The 20113-nt window shown below is 36.7% G+C and overlaps 1 protein-coding gene across 1 annotated transcript in view; it reads right to left on the minus strand.

Annotated features, from left to right (window-relative positions):
- Positions 1-3407: 3407 nt before the first annotated feature.
- Positions 3408-20113, minus strand: part of LOC140147345 (uncharacterized) — a 46848-nt gene continuing 30142 nt past the window's right edge. Inside the window, 8 exon segments of the mRNA XM_072169125.1 lie at positions 3408-6741; positions 6743-7343; positions 8223-8458; positions 9423-9605; positions 13619-13915; positions 14960-15226; positions 15613-15900; positions 16681-16935. Coding sequence (XP_072025226.1) covers positions 5926-6741; positions 6743-7343; positions 8223-8458; positions 9423-9605; positions 13619-13915; positions 14960-15226; positions 15613-15900; positions 16681-16935 — 2943 coding nt within the window. The 3' untranslated portion in view covers positions 3408-5925.

Genomic DNA, 20113 nt, shown 5'->3' on the forward strand with positions numbered 1-20113 from the left:
AATAAAATACATTAAAATACATTATAACAAATGTAGCCTATACCATAAAATAACACCATAAAACAATACATCATGCTGGCCATTTCACATCTCTTCATTTCTCTGTCACTGCTGCATAAATTAGTTAATCAATATTAATTAATGAATGAATCAATCAACCAATCAATCAATCAATCAATCAATTGATTGATTAATTAATTAGTTAAATAATTAAGTCGTCCGTTCATTCATTCATTCATGTAGCCTACTTTTAGGCCTACTTACTTACTTACTTACTTACTTACTAACTAACTTACTTACTTACTTACTTATTTACTTACTTACTTACTTACCGGTAGGCCTACTTACTTACTATTATCTATTTATTCTATTTTGTTTTTTCATTCGTTTCATTATTTACCATTATTGACCTATTTCATTAGCCTACTTCTCTTTTTTATTATTAATCTAATTAATACATTCCTAGATTACTTAAGGGGGTACTACACCCCTGGCCAATTTTTTGCCTATTTTTGTATTTTTCTCAAAAATTATAGCGCATTGGTAACAACTAAGATATGTATATTATAGGGGCAAACACTACAACTACTCCACTGAAAATTCAGCAACTCAAGGCAAGTAGTTATTGATTTATTGATAAAATACTGGTTTTCCTCATTTTTGACTGTAACTCCACAACTGTTGTCTGTGCTGAAATAAAATTTCCAGTGCAGTAGTTGTAGTCCTTGCCCTATATTATGCATATCGTACTTGTCACTAATGCGCTATGATTTTTGAGAAAAATGCAAAAATAGGCACAAAATTGGACAGGGGTGTAGTACCCCCTTAAGAACAGCATTGAAACTAGACTTCAAACTGTAGAGTATAATATACACGAAGCAGCTATAATGATCTCATATATTATGTCGCAATTAATCATACGACGTGTATACATATCTAGCTCCAACAACTTCCTGAAATAGGTTTGGGAAATTCCCATTGACAATGTCAGTATACCATACACCACATCGTGCACACTCACCAATGCATGCATGACTATCTACTTTATCATGTTGATATCAAGCAGCAAACACCATTTTACTGAAACAAACACGTGAATACAGCATTTTATATACACCATAGTATTGACATGCTGAAGAAAGAATTTGAATAAGGTCGCATTTTACCATTTATGTGCTATTCCACCGAGGTCATTTTCATTACATTATGCTATATCTATGATAGCATGCCATTTACTGTATTAAAATGAGTCAGCATTTCAAAATGCTATCTAAACAATGCATAATATATTGCTATTTACCGAAGATATAGTATTTTAACAGCACGTGCTATCTACTGAAGATAGCATTAGAACGGTCCCCTCTTTTGAGTGCTCACGCTATCAGGGTACTAGTATTTCCCATACAAAAGACAATGAAAACAAAACTTACGTGTTTACCACGCGACTTTATCAATGGAGATGTTTTTGTTTCTTCTTGGACAGACGCACTACTTGTGTTGCTACCGCTCCTCTCCGCCACTCCACAAGATTCATATTTGTTAACAAAATCATCCGTAATCGCGGCCACTTCTTCCGATACATCGTTGTTTTCACAACAATATTGGAATATTGTATTCGCCGTATTACAACACGAATCACAGATATATTTCCAATCGCGGCTACCCTCCTCATCGCAATCTAAAATGACTTGCAGTTTGCTAATAATATCATTTTGTAGCGATTTTGATGATTCCTGGGAGACAACGCTCAAATCTGTGTATTTGCATTGTAGAATGTTTATTTTGCAAACCAAGCAATTTGACATCGTTGTAATTTGCTCTGCAGCATGCCTCAATTTGTGTCATATAATCACATGACTATATATTTACGCTATAAATAGATATAAATGACAGTCTCGAATCTGCGATTTTTATTACAGGTGCTCAAAGTAATAACACATGCTGTGTTTTGGAGTGATGTGACTGTAAGGCTGTTAATAATGCACATTTGAAACTACTGCTATTATAGAAAGTTTAGATATCTCATGTGAATTATATGCGTATAAAGGCATCCTAAACTGACATTATCATTTTTATGGAGTAAAACATTTGTACCCTGCTATGATGTGTATATATAAAGAGATATTTACTCTTTACCATGTCGGGTAGAAATATCGAAATTCATTCGTATGCGCAAGACGGGGGAATTCCCATTCACATTACCTCACATAAACCAGGGACCTGTATTCAACATATATTATAGCTGGCCATGGGGTGGTTTATTGTTCGAAATACAATAGATTTGCGCAGACCAGACTGATATGTTTAAAAATATTGCGAAATTGTACCCGGTTGTTATCTAATATCAACAATGTTTGATAAAAATATATCAAAGAAGCGGATTTACTTTATACGGATATTGACTGGTTTTAATGTAAAAGTGCATAATAAACGTATCGGAATTTCGGAAAATGAAAAAAAAAAAAAAAAACATGAACTAACATACGAAAAAGGATGTAAATTGGGATCAAGCTCAAGTAGCAGGGCTAGTAGCTCAATCTCGATACGTAATTGAATGTTCATCATGTATAGCTCATCTCATTTATTATTCTCTCCATTTGGTATTCTGTAAAAATCTGTAGTCGTGTAAGTTTTTCAAGGTTACTGATGAAACCAGGATAGTGCAGGTTTATCAAGGCTGTATCTTTAGCCAGGTTTATCAAGGTTGTATATATAGCCAGGTTTATCAAGGCTGTACCTTTAGCCATCTTTGACCAGGAACAGTGGCATAGCCGTCGCGCATCTTTGACCACGGACAGTGGCATAGTTAGAGGGGGCAAGGAGGACAACGATCGGGGTACCGAAATGACAAATACAGGGCCACCAAGTGGTGAAAATCAACCTTTTTGAGCACTCCGCACGCATTTCAACACAAATAGTTATTAGAAAGACAATTTGAAGAACGAAATTCAACTTGGATTTATTTTATATAACCAAATTAGTGGTATTTGCCCAATTAATTGTTTCAGGAATTAGAAGGGGACACCATGTTGTACCCCCTCCCCACCCCGGTGCCCCAACCATATAGTTACGCCACTGACCACGCCCATTACTAGAGAATGGTCAACCACCATCAGACACGCACTACCAATGCATAAATGCCTCCCGGTATAATATAGTTGTGGTCTTTGGGCTGATAGTGCAAAATATGAAGTTGACATTTCAACAAAGTTCAAATGAACAGGGGAATAGAAGGAAAACTATTTAGTCGGATTGGCTCAATATTGACACATCACTTCATACTATTCTGTAACTCATTTGGGTCTAAGAATAACCGAGACTATTTATTATACCGAGTCATACCATGTATAATGTCATTTTTTATCAAAATCGCAACATCACTGAAGACTTCTTTTGTGATTAAAAAAAAACCTTTCCAATTCACTTCTCATCTTGCTACTCTGTCAATCAATCTCTGTGCATGATTTCTCTGTGCATGATTGGTTTCAAAACCCTGTAGTCCATAGTGTCATTTGTTTTCTCTTCCTCCTCCCTTCTCCTTCTCTCTCTTTCTCTTGACATACTTTTCGTTGTTTAATTTTACTAAATGCATAGGTCATTTCTTTCAACAAAAGTTCTACAAAAAGAACAGTATTGGTTGAAAAACTAGTGTTTTAGCTAATTATTTTCATTGGTGTAAAATATTTGTGGACCTTTATGTTTTCCAAGAAGGGGAATGAAATAGATCATTTGCAGCTCTTTGACAGTGACAGTCACTGTCACTATCCTTCCAACAAACACCTGTCACAAGAAAAACATTCTCCAATAACACTGGAAAGGGAATTGGTACATACATGATATTTTAGATCTGTGATTAGAACACGTTCTCCTACAGTCAATTTTCATAATTGACCACTTTTAGTTATAGTAACTATACTATAATAGAAGTATATTACATTTAGCATTTTGCTAATTTTAATCTGCATAATTAATTAGAGGCTATTAGAGTTCATTTTGTTTTTTTCAAGAAATTAACCCTAATTAAATATGCAGATTACAATGAGCAAAATGCTAAACGTAGTATACTTCTATTTTACTTGTACTACATATGTACCAAGTCTCAGCTAGATAGTCCTATATAATTGGGAGTATGTAATTCAATCTTTGGCCTCGCTTTCAGTTTTCTGCTCCTCTAAATCGGAGTTAGCAGAGCCAAACGCCACCAACGGCGATGAAGTGGTCAATTGTCTTTAACACTGGAAAGGATTTGATCCATATATATGTATTTTTAAATTAAAATTTGTGATTAGTATAATACTACTAATCAACTCTTGTTTGACAACCAAACTGCATAATTATTAACATTATTCTATGAATGTTCACAAAATGGCATTATAATGTAATCAAAATGCATAATTAACATTGTATAATATATTCAAAGTAAGCATATTTATCACAAGTACTTTTTCACTAGTCTATTTCCAAAAATATAGTAACTTGTACTATGTTAAATTCCAGTTAAAAATCAGAAATCTAACAAAATGCATAATCAAGGTTCATAATTATTGTCCACTGTGACAATCAATTTGCATTAATTGACATTATCTTATCATTAACAAATGAGATTTATTAGAAGCCATGTTCAAATCCAGTTAAGTAAAACAATTTAACAATCAATATGCATACATTGGTAAGGCGCCAAGGTGCATAGTGTCCTCTGTGATAATCAAAATGCATAAATTGACAATATTTTAGGCACATTAGATGATCAAATTTCTGCATAACTGTATTCAAGGTTAATTACCACTTTGGAATTTAACCTATTATGCACTCAGAAGGCCTAAAAATAAATTGTTTGATTGACATAACATTAAGAAAACGGTAGGTAGGTCAAGATTTTTTGTTTTGTTTTTTGGTCAAAGATTATCAAGTTTTACCTGCTTTTGAATACTAAAAAACAGTGATACATACAGGACATCATGAGATGGTTAAAATGCAGATTTTCATTATTGTTAAGTTCAAACAGTCACAAACTACTTTGTTTCACTTTTAGTGAATTTGTTATCCATAATATATCAAATTTAAATGACCCTTTTTTGTTCCTCCCTCAATATAAATAACAATATTCATGGTCAGCAGTATATTTAGGGTCAGTCCGGTTATGCCAATCAAACAAGTTTTTAGGCCTGATTATAATTATCTCAAAACAGTTGTTCAAACTGTAACAATTTCACCTCCCCCTAATAATGCATGATTGCATTTAGACACATAACATTATACACAAAACAAAACAAAAACAGATACCTAAAATTCATATGTCTATTTAAAATTAATTATTTAAAAATTTTGAATGTTCAATATAATATATTATATAATCTCTATAATACTTTTGTAGTATCAAGGTGCATGTTGATAAATATAGTACAATTCATAGCAATTGTAATAGTTTTATATACATTTGAGATTTATGATGATTCAAAATTGGTTGTTGGTTAGCAAATTAATTTCTAGATAATTTGTATTTTGTATAAGTTTAACTGAAATATACATACCTTAAAGGCTTTATGGAATTTTGATTTGTGGGAAGATTTCATTTGCATACCTACCACTAATTACCACAGACAGATCTATCAAATATATCTCTGTGCATACTTCAATATGAAGTACTTCATATTCGATACAGACTTACAAATTACATCATTTTCTCTTTGCCATATCTTAAAGATTTGCCTAAGTGCGCATATGGGCTCCCAGGTATGACTGGAATTTAAGGCCCAAATTAAAAGTGCTCTCCCATAAAAAAAAAAAATCCCACTAGCAAATAAGGGTATGTGCACTTAATTCTTATTGGGATTTTTAGGAAAGAGCTCTCTATTTGTATGTGAAATTTACCCCAAGGAAAATGAACCCACAAGCCCATTAGGCAAATCTTTAAAGTATTACACCTTATTCTTTTCTAATCAAATAGTTGAACAAATTTGTAAATGGAATGCCGTGTGTGCTCCCATCTTTACCTTGTACTCGGAAGTGATAGTAACCATTCTGGTTTAGGGTTAAGAAGTAAGTCATACTTCCACCATTAAACTCATGTCTTAATGTGTTGGATAAGTCTACACATCTTGGAGGATTATATAAAAAACTTGCACTTAGAGTCACTTTTGAGGAGATGGAAAAGATGATTTGGACTTGATTATCATGAGTACGGATGAAGGGATCAGGATGGGTGAACGTGGATACCCCTAGGTTTGACGTTGCGACAGATTTGCCATAATATTCTCCAGTGGGCGGTGGTGGGAACGGTTGAACTATCGGTCTAACTTCTGGCATGACGATCAGATAGCTGCAAAGATGTACTGGGTGTCGTAACCCAGGATATATAGTGGATATATGCAGTCCATACCTGCCGATCTGAGGAAGGCACAAAGTGAATACAAGTTCGTCAATCAACGATCGTTGTAATGTGTAAAGAGCCAGTTGTTTCTCTGTCAAGCTATCTCCTGTCATGTCATGAGTGAACTTCAAATCTTTCTGGGTTCTTTTGAAGCGGATATCAATATCACCGGTATCCTGACACATGATGACACCACCAGTGTGAGTTATAGGTGTTAGTCCTGCATTAGACGCACCTATTGGACCCCAGTGGTCAGCAGGAGAGATGGGCAGCGGCTGCTGGTCACTACTAGGGGCATAATTCTTGATGTAATACTTGCATACCTCAGTTTGGCTTTCTAAGTTCAACTCACCGTCGACAAATTGCCGCTTTGGCATAGAAGGTGGCGTAGTAATGCCCAGGTTCAGGAATGCGAACATAACATGCCATAACGTCTTCCGCCATCTGGTGTATGAAGACATACTGATGGAAGTGAATACCATGTAAACTGACCTCACGACCACCTTCAACAGTTGATATCTTGCAGTAGAGGATGAAACCTGGAGGACAGCACAGTCGTATATCAAGATTTCCATTAGGGATGTCGACAACTGCTTTCTGATGGCTTTGAAGCTCAAAACCAAATTTGAAGAAATCCGGTTTCAACGGTACTGCATCGTTGAACTCTTCTATCGTAATTGGCTGCAGAAGAAGTTGCCATGAAGCATCGTTTGGGAAGTGGGTCTTGATTATTACATCAGGATCGGCTAGAAAGTAGTGCTCGTCATATTCAAATCGGAATGGGTCAAAGGTCACAGATCCAGGGATGTGCGACACGCCCCAGTTGCAATCAACAAAGTGCCAGTAGCCATCGATTCGAACAGCATTCCAGGTGTGGGAATAGGAGTAATCTTTAAGGGTCACAAGTTGACCTGGTTGATAACCTCGCAGTTTGGCACAGCCACAGATTTCAACACAACGAAGTCCAGCAAATCTGCAGAAATGATAACATATGATATGATGAATAGAGTTATGATTTGGACAAACATATTTAAATTATATGTAATTTCACATAATACTGACAATCATTATTGTTTGAAGTTGAATACTTTGTCTGCAAAACCTAAAATGTCACAACTCAAGAGAACCACTTGCTGACAAAAGAATAATAAACACATAACCAATATTGCTCACAACAAATTAAGATTTACTGGTCCCATATTATCAGTCTGATACTCTACAAAAAAAAGTTTCAATTCTTTTCAAGTCAACTGACCCTGGACTGAATAGCCAAGATATACTCAAAGATGTTGGAGACTTGGTAAATCTGCCCATAACACTGTAATCATTGCTAGCTTAAGTCACATACTGTAAAAACTTGATAGTTAGCATATGTGCTTACTATCAAGCGCTTTTGAAAACATGAAACTGCACCAACGTCCACCACTTTACCAAATGAGCTAATGGGGTTGAGACACACATTGGCAGGTTTACTTGTTGGTATTATAACAATGTGTTTCAATGATTTGCTCAAGACCCTTTACACTTTTGTGGATGGGGCTTTTCATGCTTGCATGTTTTAAAAGCACTCGATTGTAAGCACATATGCTAACTATCAATGTCCAGCGCTTTACCAACTGAGCTAATGGGGTTGAAACACACATTTGCAGGTTTACTTGTTCGTATTTAACTATGTGTTTCGATGATTTGCTCAAAACCCCTTTACACTTTTGTGGATGGGAATCTTCATGTTTGCATGTTTTAAAAGCGCACGATAGTAAGCACATATGCTAACTATCAAGTTTATATGGTATTTTAAAATTTTCTTTTCAAAATGTGTATGGGAGATGCATATGGTGATGAAAACACTGACCTGCACATGCGCATAAACAATGTTGAGAATGTAATCTTGGTATAGTACAGTCCTTTCAGCACCCCTAATGGTGTGTCATCAACAGCATCAGCAAGATCCATCTCTTCACAATTCTGTGCTGTAATCCAACGGAAGATCAGGCGTACTTTCTCCAACTCTGTGGTGCCAATACGTACTAGCTCATTGACGAGAGCAGAGAAGGAAGGCTGGGTAACAAGGCTTGCCGTTTGTGCTAGCTGTTGAGAAAATGTGAAAATAAGGCTTTCATGATTACCTGATTAATGAATGTGTTGCATTCAAGTGGCACAAGTCGAAGGGTGTTTTGCAATTGGTCATTATTTTCTTTTATGGATTCAATGTCCCATAGGAAGGTGTATCATCAAACAATGTCACTAAGAAATGCTTAAATGAACATCCGTCCCTTCAGTTTCAGTCCCTTCAGGGCCTCGCCAATGTACACTCATCTCTGAATAGTCTTTTTATTATTAATTCATAAACTCTGCTTATCACACCACAAGTGCGTCTCAATCAAATTGCTTGTTAAATGAAATACGCACACAGGCATGGTGGTTATTGATATAACTTCCGCATGTGATGTGCGATGGAGTATGTGACACAGTGATTTCCACGTGTACACCTCCTATGTACCTGAACAGTTCACACCATTTATTTTTACTAATAAAAATAAAATCTTGCTAATTTGTAAAGTGAGGAGGTAAAAGTGAATTCAGTTAATAACTTTGCATCAGTTATAAGTCAGGCTGCATTGTGAAAAATCTAAACACTTTGATTTGGACCTCGAATATCCCTTGGATCCCAAGGCAAAATGTTTAGATTTTTCACAATGCCCTTGATTGATGCGCAGTTATTATCCTCCGATAATGATGCGCAGTTATTATGCGCAGTTATTATTATTAGCTAAGCTGATCCATTGGACACCAAAACATGGAAGCAGAAAACCTGGTAGACCCCCTCTAACATACGTGGATGTATTGAAACAGGACACTGGACTGGATGTTATGGATTTGGGAACGGCCATGCAGGACAGAAGGGTTTGGCGTGCTGTTGTAGTTCGAGGACACCACTCATCTTAAGTAAGTAAGTAAGTATTATCCTCCAAAGAATGTGACTGAAAGTTTATATTATTTAAAGAAACATTAGCAATCAATTTATTAATTATGGTTTACTCTTAAAATGTACCTTGATAGCATGGGCATCTACATGTTTAAATATAGCTGGGTCAGTGTAGAGTTGCTTCTTCCTCCTAATTGGGTACTCCTCTCTAAGAGGCACCACTGCAAGAACTGTAGATTGAGTTGGTGTGGTCCACAGAGTAGTGGTTGCTGAAATTGCTGATATATCAATCATCTCACCCAATTCATCCTGTAGGAAAACAAGTCAAGAGATGGGTTTGGAAAAAAAATTTGTCCGAGCACAAATATAATTTACATAATACCTTAAAATACAATTTTTGAGGTTCCAGAGGTTTGATCATAACAGGTAACGGTATACAGAACACTTTTTGGGTGGAAGAGTTAGCTTTAATTGGGTTGCTTTTTTAGGAGTGAGGTTTAACATAATTTGGCTTAATTTGGCAAGGGTTAAAATGCATGGGGAGATTATTTGGTTTGTGTGTGCCTAATATTGAGTAAATGGTTAACAGATTTGTCTGTTTTGACTTTTTGATAGTTAATTACTTGATTACTTGACTTGAAGATGTGTGCACAAACAGTTGCCAAGATGAAATCTATTAACTTCTACTGAAATCAGAAAACGTATACTCAAAATAGGGGCTTAAAATTAATTATTAGGCATAGAAGCTTAACTCAGAATATTGGGCTATTCCAGTTGAAATCCATACACCCCCTATGGAAGACATGACCTTAATCTTCCACACAGGAGAGTGAATTTCCAATGAGGTCACCTGAATGGGTACCTTCAATTGCAATCTACAACCCTTGTGTAGGAGACATGACCTTAATCTTCCACACAGGGATCTACAACCACAGTGGGGGATTAAGGTTATGTCTTCCATAGGAAGTGTATGGATTTCGACTACAACAGCCCATTGCAGGCAACTAACACCATAAATGATGACTTTGAAAATGGAATGAGCAAATAATGTGAAATATGCATAGCATGGCCATACCCATTATGATTAATTTGATTCTTGAATGAACATGTTTGATGCATGCATCTGGTTTGAAAGTGAGAGACATGCAATACTCATTCACCTCTCAAGATTGACATCATAATTTGTTAATTCATGTTCCAAACAGAGCGTAATGTATACTATATAAGTGCAAGAACTCTGTCAAGAATCACTAAGTTTGAAGGAACTAATCCTAACTCTTATGATTACCTCACCATGAAAATCACTTATTTTGCACTTTTTGTAGTAAACCTTTTAAGCGTACATCACATATTTACTCGTTGAAACGCACTTGTCTCTGATTGGCTTCTGAGGCGACCTTGGCGAGTGGAAATTTATGAATGAACTTTGCGCCATACAATTTTGTTAGCTCCAACTTTGCTACATGACGGTAGTAGTATGTGCTCATCAAATGTTTACTGCAAAATATTATAACCCTCACCAGCCTGAGTACTACAAATATTACAAACAACTTCAATGCGCATGCGTGCATCCCACAGGATGTGATTGTGTCATCAAGTGATAAAATTATAGGCACGCTTTTGTTGGCCCGGCCAGCAAAAGACCTGTGGCTAAATGTCGGTGACCTAGTGCTTGGCATGTGAGGGGTCTCAGGTTCGAATCCCACCCAGAGCAAACAACTTCTTTGTTTGTTTTCTCTCTTTATTCTTTCCTTCTTTTCCTTCCAGTTACAAAAAAACACCCTTCTGGCGTTAGGTTAATCTTGATCCTTCTGCTAATTCATTTAAGGGCTTGGTCAATGGTCACCCACCTTTGCACAGTATTTTTTGTGGGACCTGAGAGTACATCAGGCACACCAAATTGCATTCTGAATACAAGGAATGTATATTCCTTCTGATATCAAATAATTTTGATTTTTTGAAATTCACAATATAATACAAATTTTATGGTAAATTATTAAAAATTGACTGTTAGATGTCAAAAATGTGAATTTTTAATAATTTGTCATAAAATTTGCATTATATCGCGATTAAAAAAAAACATTATTTGATTTCAGAAGGACATTCCTGATATATTCAGAATGCGATTTGGTGTGTCTGATCAATCTGATGTGTTCTTAGGTCCCACAAAAATACTGTGATGATACAAAGATGGGTGACCAAGCCCTAACACATTCTTAAAAGTACCCTTACCCTAATCCTAAAACCAATTGCTAATCAAAAAACTCAAAAAACATAAATTAAGGTAATAATATATATGTTATTCTGAAGTCTTGCCTGGAAAGTACATGTACAACCATCAAAGTAAACAAGCATACACACAAACAGAATGGCAATCTAAAATTTGGCATTTACTGAAATGATTGCAAGCATATAAAGGTTTGGTATGTATGCATATATATGCAAGCATTGACAACATGTTCACCATATAATAAATTTGTCAAACAAACATGATGACATGAATGAATTTAATGCAATAGAACAAGCATCAAACTCAACTTACTTTTCCTTTTCTAATTGTTTTATTCTATCGTGAGAGAAACACAAATATAAAAGATCATCACATCAGCTACAGAACATGGCATAAAACAAAATATCATTTATATCCTACAAAATTATCAATTTGGTATTTTTTTTCTTGGGGTAAAATCATTTAACTTTACCAGCGGTGCCTAGGTTGATGATTTGGAAGCACTGCTCTCTTCTTTTAACATGTTAATTTGATGCATTGGCATCACTGAGTGTGATGGGATATTAGTATATTGCTTGTAATGCATGAAAAAAACACAAGGTAAAAATTAATGTTAGGTTCAGACAAAACATCTTTCAGGTAGGTTCAATGCAGAAAAGATCTTGTTGGTTACCAAGTTTGTTCTTGGCTTTTTGGAGTTAAGAAAGGACTAAGCCCCATGCCCTGTAATGCAAAGAAGGACTAAGCCCCATACCCTCTAATGCAAAGAAGGACTAAGCCTCATATGCTCTGATGCAAAGAAGGACTAAACCTTATACCCTCTAATGCAAAGAAGGACTAAACCCCATACCCTCTAATGCAAAGGACCCATACCCTCTAATGCAAAGGGCTAAGCCCCATACCCTCTAATGCAAAGAAGGACTAAGCCCCATACCCTCTAATGCAAAGAAGGATTAAGCCCATACCCTCTAATGCAAAGAAGGACTAAACCCCATACCCTCTAATGCAAAGGACCCATACCCTCTAATGCAAAGAAGGACTAAGCCCCATGCCCTGTAATGCAAAGAAGGACTAAGCCCCATACCCTCTAATGCAAAGAAGGATTAAGCGCATACCCTCTAATGCAAAGAAGGACTAAACCCCATACCCTCTAATGCAAAGGACCCATACCCTCTAATGCAAAGAAGGACTAAGCCCCATACCCTCTAATGCAAAGAAGGACTAAACCCCATACCCTCTAATGCAAAGGACCAATACCCTCTAATGCAAAGGACTAAGCCCCATACCCTCTATTGCAAAGAAGGATTAAACCCCATACCCTCTAATGCAAAGAAGGACTAAACCCCATACCCTCTAATGCAAAGTGGGGCTAAGCCCCATACCCTCTAATGCAAAGGACCCATACCCTCTAATGCAAAGAAGGACTAAACCCCATACCCTCTAATGCAAAGATGGACTAAGCCCCATGCCCTGTAATGCAAAGCAGGATTAAACCCCATACCCTCTAATGCTAAGAAGGACTAAACCCCATACCCTCTAATGCAAAGAAGGGCTGAGCCCCATACCCTCTAATGCAAAGAAGGACTAAGCCCCATACCCTCTAATGCAAAGAAGGATTAAACCCCATACCCTCTAATGCAAAGAAGGACTAAACCCCATACCCTCTAATGCAAAGTAGGGCTAAGCCCCATACCCTCTAATGCAAAGGACCCATACCCTCTAATGCAAAGAAGGACCAAACCCCATACCCTCTAATGCAAAGATGGACTAAGCCCCATGCCCTGTAATGCAAAGCAGGATTAAACCCCATACCCTCTAATGCTAAGAAGGACTAAGCCCCATACCCTCTAATGCAAAGAAGGGCTGAGCCCCATACCCTCTAATGCAAAGAAGGACTAAGCCCCATACCCTCTAATGCAAAGAAGGATTAAACCCCATACCCTCTAATGCAAAGAAGGACTAAACCCCATACCCTCTAATGCAAAGGACCCATACCCTCTTATGCAAAGAAGGACTAAGCCCCATACCCTCTAATGCAAAGAAGGACTAAGCCCCATACCCTCTAATGCAAAGACCAAATTACTACTCATACCTCATCTTCAGTGGCATCACTAGAATCGTCAGAGTAGTCATCAAAAGTATCATCCCTGCTGACCCGGGCTGCAAGCTTATTTGCCAATGCCAAGCCCATCCGTTGACGTTGTCTTTCCAGTTTAGCATTCAATGCATCCATTGTCCTGTGGTGCTCACTAATGAGTTGGTCGCATTGCGCTTTGGAGGTCTTGCCTTGTTGGGAATGGATCTTGTTGGTGACCATTGCATCATAGTGTTTAATATCTTGTTGCAGGTCTTGGAGTTCTTCTTCTGTTAATGTTTCTGTGCTATTGTCCTGAAATGGAGAGAAATTGAATTGAAATCTGGTATCAGGCCTTGCCGTCTAGATTTTAAAGGTGAGTGGTTAATTGCTCGCTAGCATGATGCTAGGTTAGTGATTGAATCACTCGCTAGTGGTCGAATCACTCTCTAGTAGTCGAATCACTCTCTAGGTCTGAAAGATTATTGATATCAATCAGTATGACACACTTACGTACTGTTGACACCCTCTATAAATTTCAGGGATCAAGGCCGATTTATTATGATAAATCGAATACATTGAAAATGCTGAAACTTGAATGTAAATTAGATTCAATTTGGGTGATTTGCAGCGAGCGATATTTAGTGTCTATGGCGAGAGGAAAACCGCTCACTAGAAATTGAGTTTGGGCAAGCGGTGGCGAGCGAGAGCGATCGCTCGCCTCAAATGGCAAGGCCTGAGTATAAAATACTCTTCAAGGGATCCCTATTCCAAATTGCATGGCATTCTTTACCATATAGTATATCCTCTAATAAATGCCCCTCCTCTAATTAATGCCCCTCCAATCTTTTTGAAAAATTGAATTAAATAAATGCCCCCAACTCTCCCTATGTAAGCTATCTTGTGAAAGTAAGCTTACCACGGCCCACACGTGATCGGTAATGGCGTTGGTATTGGCAAAAATCACAAACCCGAAAGTGAACCCTGAGTCATTAATCACAAGTTCATAGTTTGTCATTGCGGCATGACTCTTAAGCTTACCTATTGATTTTCCAGGAATTACAGTTGTAAAAATGACCTTTAATAAACGCCTCCTTTTTGAAAATTTCACAGGGCGGGGGTATTAGAGGATATACGATATGCAGAGACATAATTGGAAACAATATTTCCTCTAGTCTGAGTTGACAATAAATTTGTGGCAGATCCTATATTTTTCAAATCTGGAAGATTATGGAATCCATCATAATTTGAGACCTAGAACTAGTTAACATTACTGAAGCAAGGAAACTGAAATTGGCTATATAATATGCAGGAGTAGTAGACTGATTTTGCAGATTAAGGGAAAGCCTAGCTACCTACCAGCATCTCTTGCAATCTCTTTCTTTCTTCCTCTTCATTCTCCATCCGGTTTTTTTGTGCCCGTCGTGCAGCCAATTTATCCTCAAAATTCTGCTTCTGTTTTCTCATAGCAGCATCAAGTTGATTCTTCAAAGCCAGTAATTCTTTTTTATGTTGAGCTAGTAGCTGATCATATTCTTCGTTGGACAATAGAGGGCGTAACTGCTTTGCATCTTGTGCCAGGTTAGCCATTTTGATTTCAATTTCTCTTTCAAGTGCTTTCACCTCCTAAATCAATCAATAAAAACAAATGTAGAAAGAAAAAAAGTTACAACCAAAGTTGATTTGATATCTGATCATTCAGTAATTACCAATGCAAGTGTCTGTCACCAATAAATTACAGCATACTATGATACTTTTACAATCCATATCGAAAAATATATATCGAAGCAGCTAAAATCTGAAATTGACATTATCTCATAGAAATGCAGTTCACAAAACATCAAAACAAGAATTCATTAGCAAATTACGAGATTTCTTTACTTAATCCAATCAGCAATTTAGGCCCTCACTTTTATATTAATACATCTCGTCTCTCAGTGAGTGGTGGAGATAGGGAGTAGAGAACATTTTGACATAACTCAATGCACATGCACCCAAATACCTAAACTTACAGCATCAGTCTGATTCTCTTGGCTCCGGGCAGACTCAGGTCGCCTTCTCCTTGCAGCAAGTTTATCCTTCAACTTCTGTTCCATTCTCAATTTCTCTCGGCCTAACATATTCTGTAGATCACTCATCTCCTGATTGTGTTTATCGATTACCCTTTGGTAATCTTTGTTGGACATCTTGCCTTTCTTTGCTCTCATTTCCTCCTTGAAATCAGCATCCTTCTTATCGATGAGAACCTGCAGTTGTTTGATGTCTTCTGAACTCATTGGCTGTTCTTCAATGTTTGAAGTCTGTAGGGTCAAAGAAACAATACATTAGGATTAAGAAAAAAGGGTTTGTCACAGATATATTTGGCAAAAATAATATGGTTTGTACAAATTTGTTCATTTTTAATTGAGAATAATATCTCTGTTCTATGCAGAATTTCCTTTTTCTTGCATTTTGGTCTTCTTTTCTATCTTTCCTTTTTTTGATAATTAAAACGATGGTCCAAAATCGGCTGAACACACAGTACTACCTATCAAGCTGATTTCACATAGCTACTCTGACAGGTTTCTTGGACAAACCTTTTTTCCTTGTTATTTATTTGTAGACTTCAAAAAATTTCAAAGCTTTAATTGCAACATGCAACTTCATTGTGGAAAGTGACCCCCAAAAGCCATATATTCATATTGCTCAATTGTATAGCACAGCCCTGAATTTTTGAACTTGGTGGCCTACAACATGTCATCTAAAAAAAAAAGCATTTTTACAATCACTCAAGACCACTGCTCTCTCAGGACGCCCACTCTCATGCCCCTGCCACTTTCATGCCACTTGCCGCTGCGGCAAGTGGCATGACGTATCAGCCAATGACAAGCCTTGATTGTGTCTGTTTGTCTGCAATGCGAGTATGTCATGCCACTCAGCGGCGAGCGGCATGGTAGTATGAAACCCGAATTATGCAATTATGTAGTTACATACAAATTACATTTGTTAAAGTGCATTACACATAACTTTTCTCAAATATCTGATACCTACAAAGGCAAAGTACTTTGGTGTACAGTTCTGCAATAGTAAGATATTCGTACCTGAGCCACATTCTTCTTTTGTTTCCTAGCCTCCAATTTAGCCATCAGAGATGCTTGCATCCTCTCCTTCTCTCCATCCAGCTGTTTCTGTGTACTTTCCATCTCTTTCTGGTGTGTCTCCATGATCCTCTTCACTTCTTCAGATGGTTTGTTCTTCTTAGCATCTGCCAATTCTTGCCTGAAGTCCACTGCCTTCTGATTTAGGGCTAGCTGGAGTTCTTTGATTTCATCTGATGAAAGTGGTTTGGAGTCTCCCTGTGTATGAATGTGTAAAAAGCAAAGGGAATTAATGTATCTATTTTGATAACTTTGCTATAATCACACTCACATTGCGTAAGTCTGTCCAAGTTTATATTTTAGGAATTTTAACGAGGCAGTTCAGTTCTGAAACCATGCTTAAATATATATGAGCAGAGTAATGTCAACTTTTTTTTTTAATGGAAAGAAGTACTTCATAAACTAAGAATGCAGAATCATGGACAACATGGCCAAATCCCACCATTAAAATCATTGAGCTGTTCAGTAAAATATTATAACTGAAAATCTCTGCTTCTCGTTTTAAGCATAATCAAGCAAATATTGCTGAAAAAGCTTATTATTAATTTTGTTAAAGGTGACAGTCACTTTAATAATTGAGATCAAATCTATCTAACCGTAAGAATATTTCTAAAGTTTCATAAACAAAATCAAGATTCTAACCTTCATTCCTTTTTTTGCCCTTCTAGCAGCCAGTTTATCTAGCAATGTCTGTTGTTGTTGTTTCCTCTGCAAGCCAAGCTTCTGTCCCAACTCATTCAGTTCTCTCTTGTGGGCTTCAATGACTTGTTTGTAGTCTTCATCTGATAATACAGGGCGCAATTCCCTCTCCTCCTTTTCAAAGTCCGCTTTCATCTGCTCCAATTCTTGAGCCATTTCATGGACTTGATCTATGTTCATTTCCTGGTAAAATTGTCAGAAAGAAAATGTAATATGTCTCCTTTTGAGAAACATCATGCACATGGGCCAGAAATGACACCCCTTTATCAAGCCTTCGGATCTCCCTTAAAGACCCCTCTTATTTGTGTGCAAAAAACCTTAATCATGTACCCCTCCGCCGTCCTGCCTTAAGGCAGAGTAAAGGGAGGTGGATACATTCACAATACTGACACCATTCATGTAACTATGCATTAATGATTCAATGTGACAAGATTGCTAATTATTTTCCATACAAATTTATAGACCATTCTTTTAATTGGCATGATACAACCATATACTTTGATCAGCCCGTAATCGGCGGCCTTATAACATCGCGTATTAATATCAAAATATTTTATTTTGAGATTTTTCTTGTGACATCTCGCCAGAAGCATTATGCATTAATAATACAAGTCCTATACTTTGTCTACTTTATTTAACACACAAAATAAAGACCAGAAAGGTCAATAGCATTCATAAGGTGGGTCTACTTTGCAGCATAGGGGTAAAAGCCTACCACTTCCCGCCTATTACGAGCTGATAAAACTATAGATGGGTTACCTACACATCGATAAATTACATAAAATAAAAAACAAAATATATTTTATCTTGATTTACCCCGCATCTACGGCTAAATCATGTCAATTAGAAAAATGTGACATGATCAAGGGGAATGAGTCACATGTCGGCACTGGTCGAAAATGAGTTTTACACACGTTTTTAAAGAGGACATTGAGAGCTTTCAGAAACTGAATGAAAACCCCATGTTGATACGACTTTTCTTTGTGAAGTTACGTCAATTTATCAATCGCTGAAAACAATATAAAATAAAAGAATTTTAACACTTTCTTTGCCAATATCTCAAAATCAATATTAGCGCACATCCGACTCATTTCCCTTGATTGTGTCACAAATGTTTTATAAGTGCAGAAACTTCTTTATGCATACCTCACTTGTTTTTCTTGACTTTGCACTTTTTGATGCCATTCTCGCAGCAATGACTGGCATTTTATATCTCACTCTGGTTGCAAGCTTATCTTTAAGCTTTTGCTCCATTCGTACCTTCTCAGCATCCAAAAGTTTGGTATATTCATCTTGCTCTTTCTGATGCTTGCTGATGAGTTCTTGTAGTTGTTTCTCTGTCAGGGTTACAAAAATAATTTTTTAGAATTAATAGTGACAATTTAAAGGCTCAAAATCAATCTTAATTGCAAGAATACTGAAAGTTTGCTGCAGCCTGATATGATCACCAAAGTAGTCAAATTTTGGAAAAGTCAACATTGATTTCAACTTTCAAGTTACCCAATTTGGAGTTGGCAACACTAGCTGAGCATATGTTTGGTCACTGCCAACTGAAAAGATCAGAAATGACTTCAAATTTAACCTCACAATGCACATTTGCATCACATAATCAAGCAACTTACAATTTGAAGAATTTATATCAACGTCATAAGAGATGGGTCTTATATTATGTTATACTGATTTGTTGTACTACGTAAGTATTAAATCAGATTATTACATCTGTCCAACCTACCTGAAAGCTTTCCTTTCTTTGATTTTAACTCTTGTTGGAATGCAGCTTCTTTAAGATCATATATAAGCTGTAGTTGTTTGATCTCCTCCTGAGACATAGGATCTTTATCTGCATCCTGCAAATTGAAACAAGTAAGAGAATTTGAACACTTTTTAACGCTATTTTTCCTACACTGTCTTTGCTATGGTTACCATAATTTAACACAACATAACAAGCAGTATTTCTAATAGTGCTTATTGATTGCTTGGCTAGGTATGATCAATATGATTGATATCACTCAACAATTCTGTCTGATATATTTTTGTATTGCACCCGTTTTAAGGTAAGCATATATCTTTTTCCATCAAAAATTTGGCTCTAATAAGCACCCCCCTTTTCTCTTAAAATAAGAGCCCTATACTTTGTTTTGCATTGAGTTTGGTAGTGGGGTCAGTGCTTTATGTTGATGCACCACAAGTGTGTCAACAAACCGCCCTTGTGTGCATACGCTCTGCATTATTAGATTAGTGTAGACGATTCGACACTCGAGGTGAAATGAAAAAGAGTTGTTAAGACACAACCTAAGAATTAGAACAATAGTAGACCAAGCTATGCATATCATGCTTAAACATACCTATATGGTTAATGAAATTGGGAAGTGACTAAAATTTACCTTATTCTTTTTCCTAGCTTCCAGTTTAGCCACAAGTTTTCTCTGCATCCTCTCCCTTTCTTCTTCCAACTGTTGTTGCATCTCCTCCATGCCTGATTTGTGTTCATTGATCATTGCCTGGCACTCTTCAGCAGATTTATTATTCTGTTTAGCTTCTCTCACTTCTGTCTTGAGGTCCAAATTCAATTCATTCAGAGCCAGTTGAAGTTCATGGATATCATTTGCTGTAAATGGCTCATCCTGTGTAAGTAATCAAGGTAATTTATGACTGCTACAATATATAACAAGAGAAA

Source organism: Amphiura filiformis, chromosome 1 (assembly GCF_039555335.1).
Source record: "Amphiura filiformis chromosome 1, Afil_fr2py, whole genome shotgun sequence".
Taxonomy (NCBI): Eukaryota; Metazoa; Echinodermata; class Ophiuroidea; order Amphilepidida; family Amphiuridae; genus Amphiura; species Amphiura filiformis.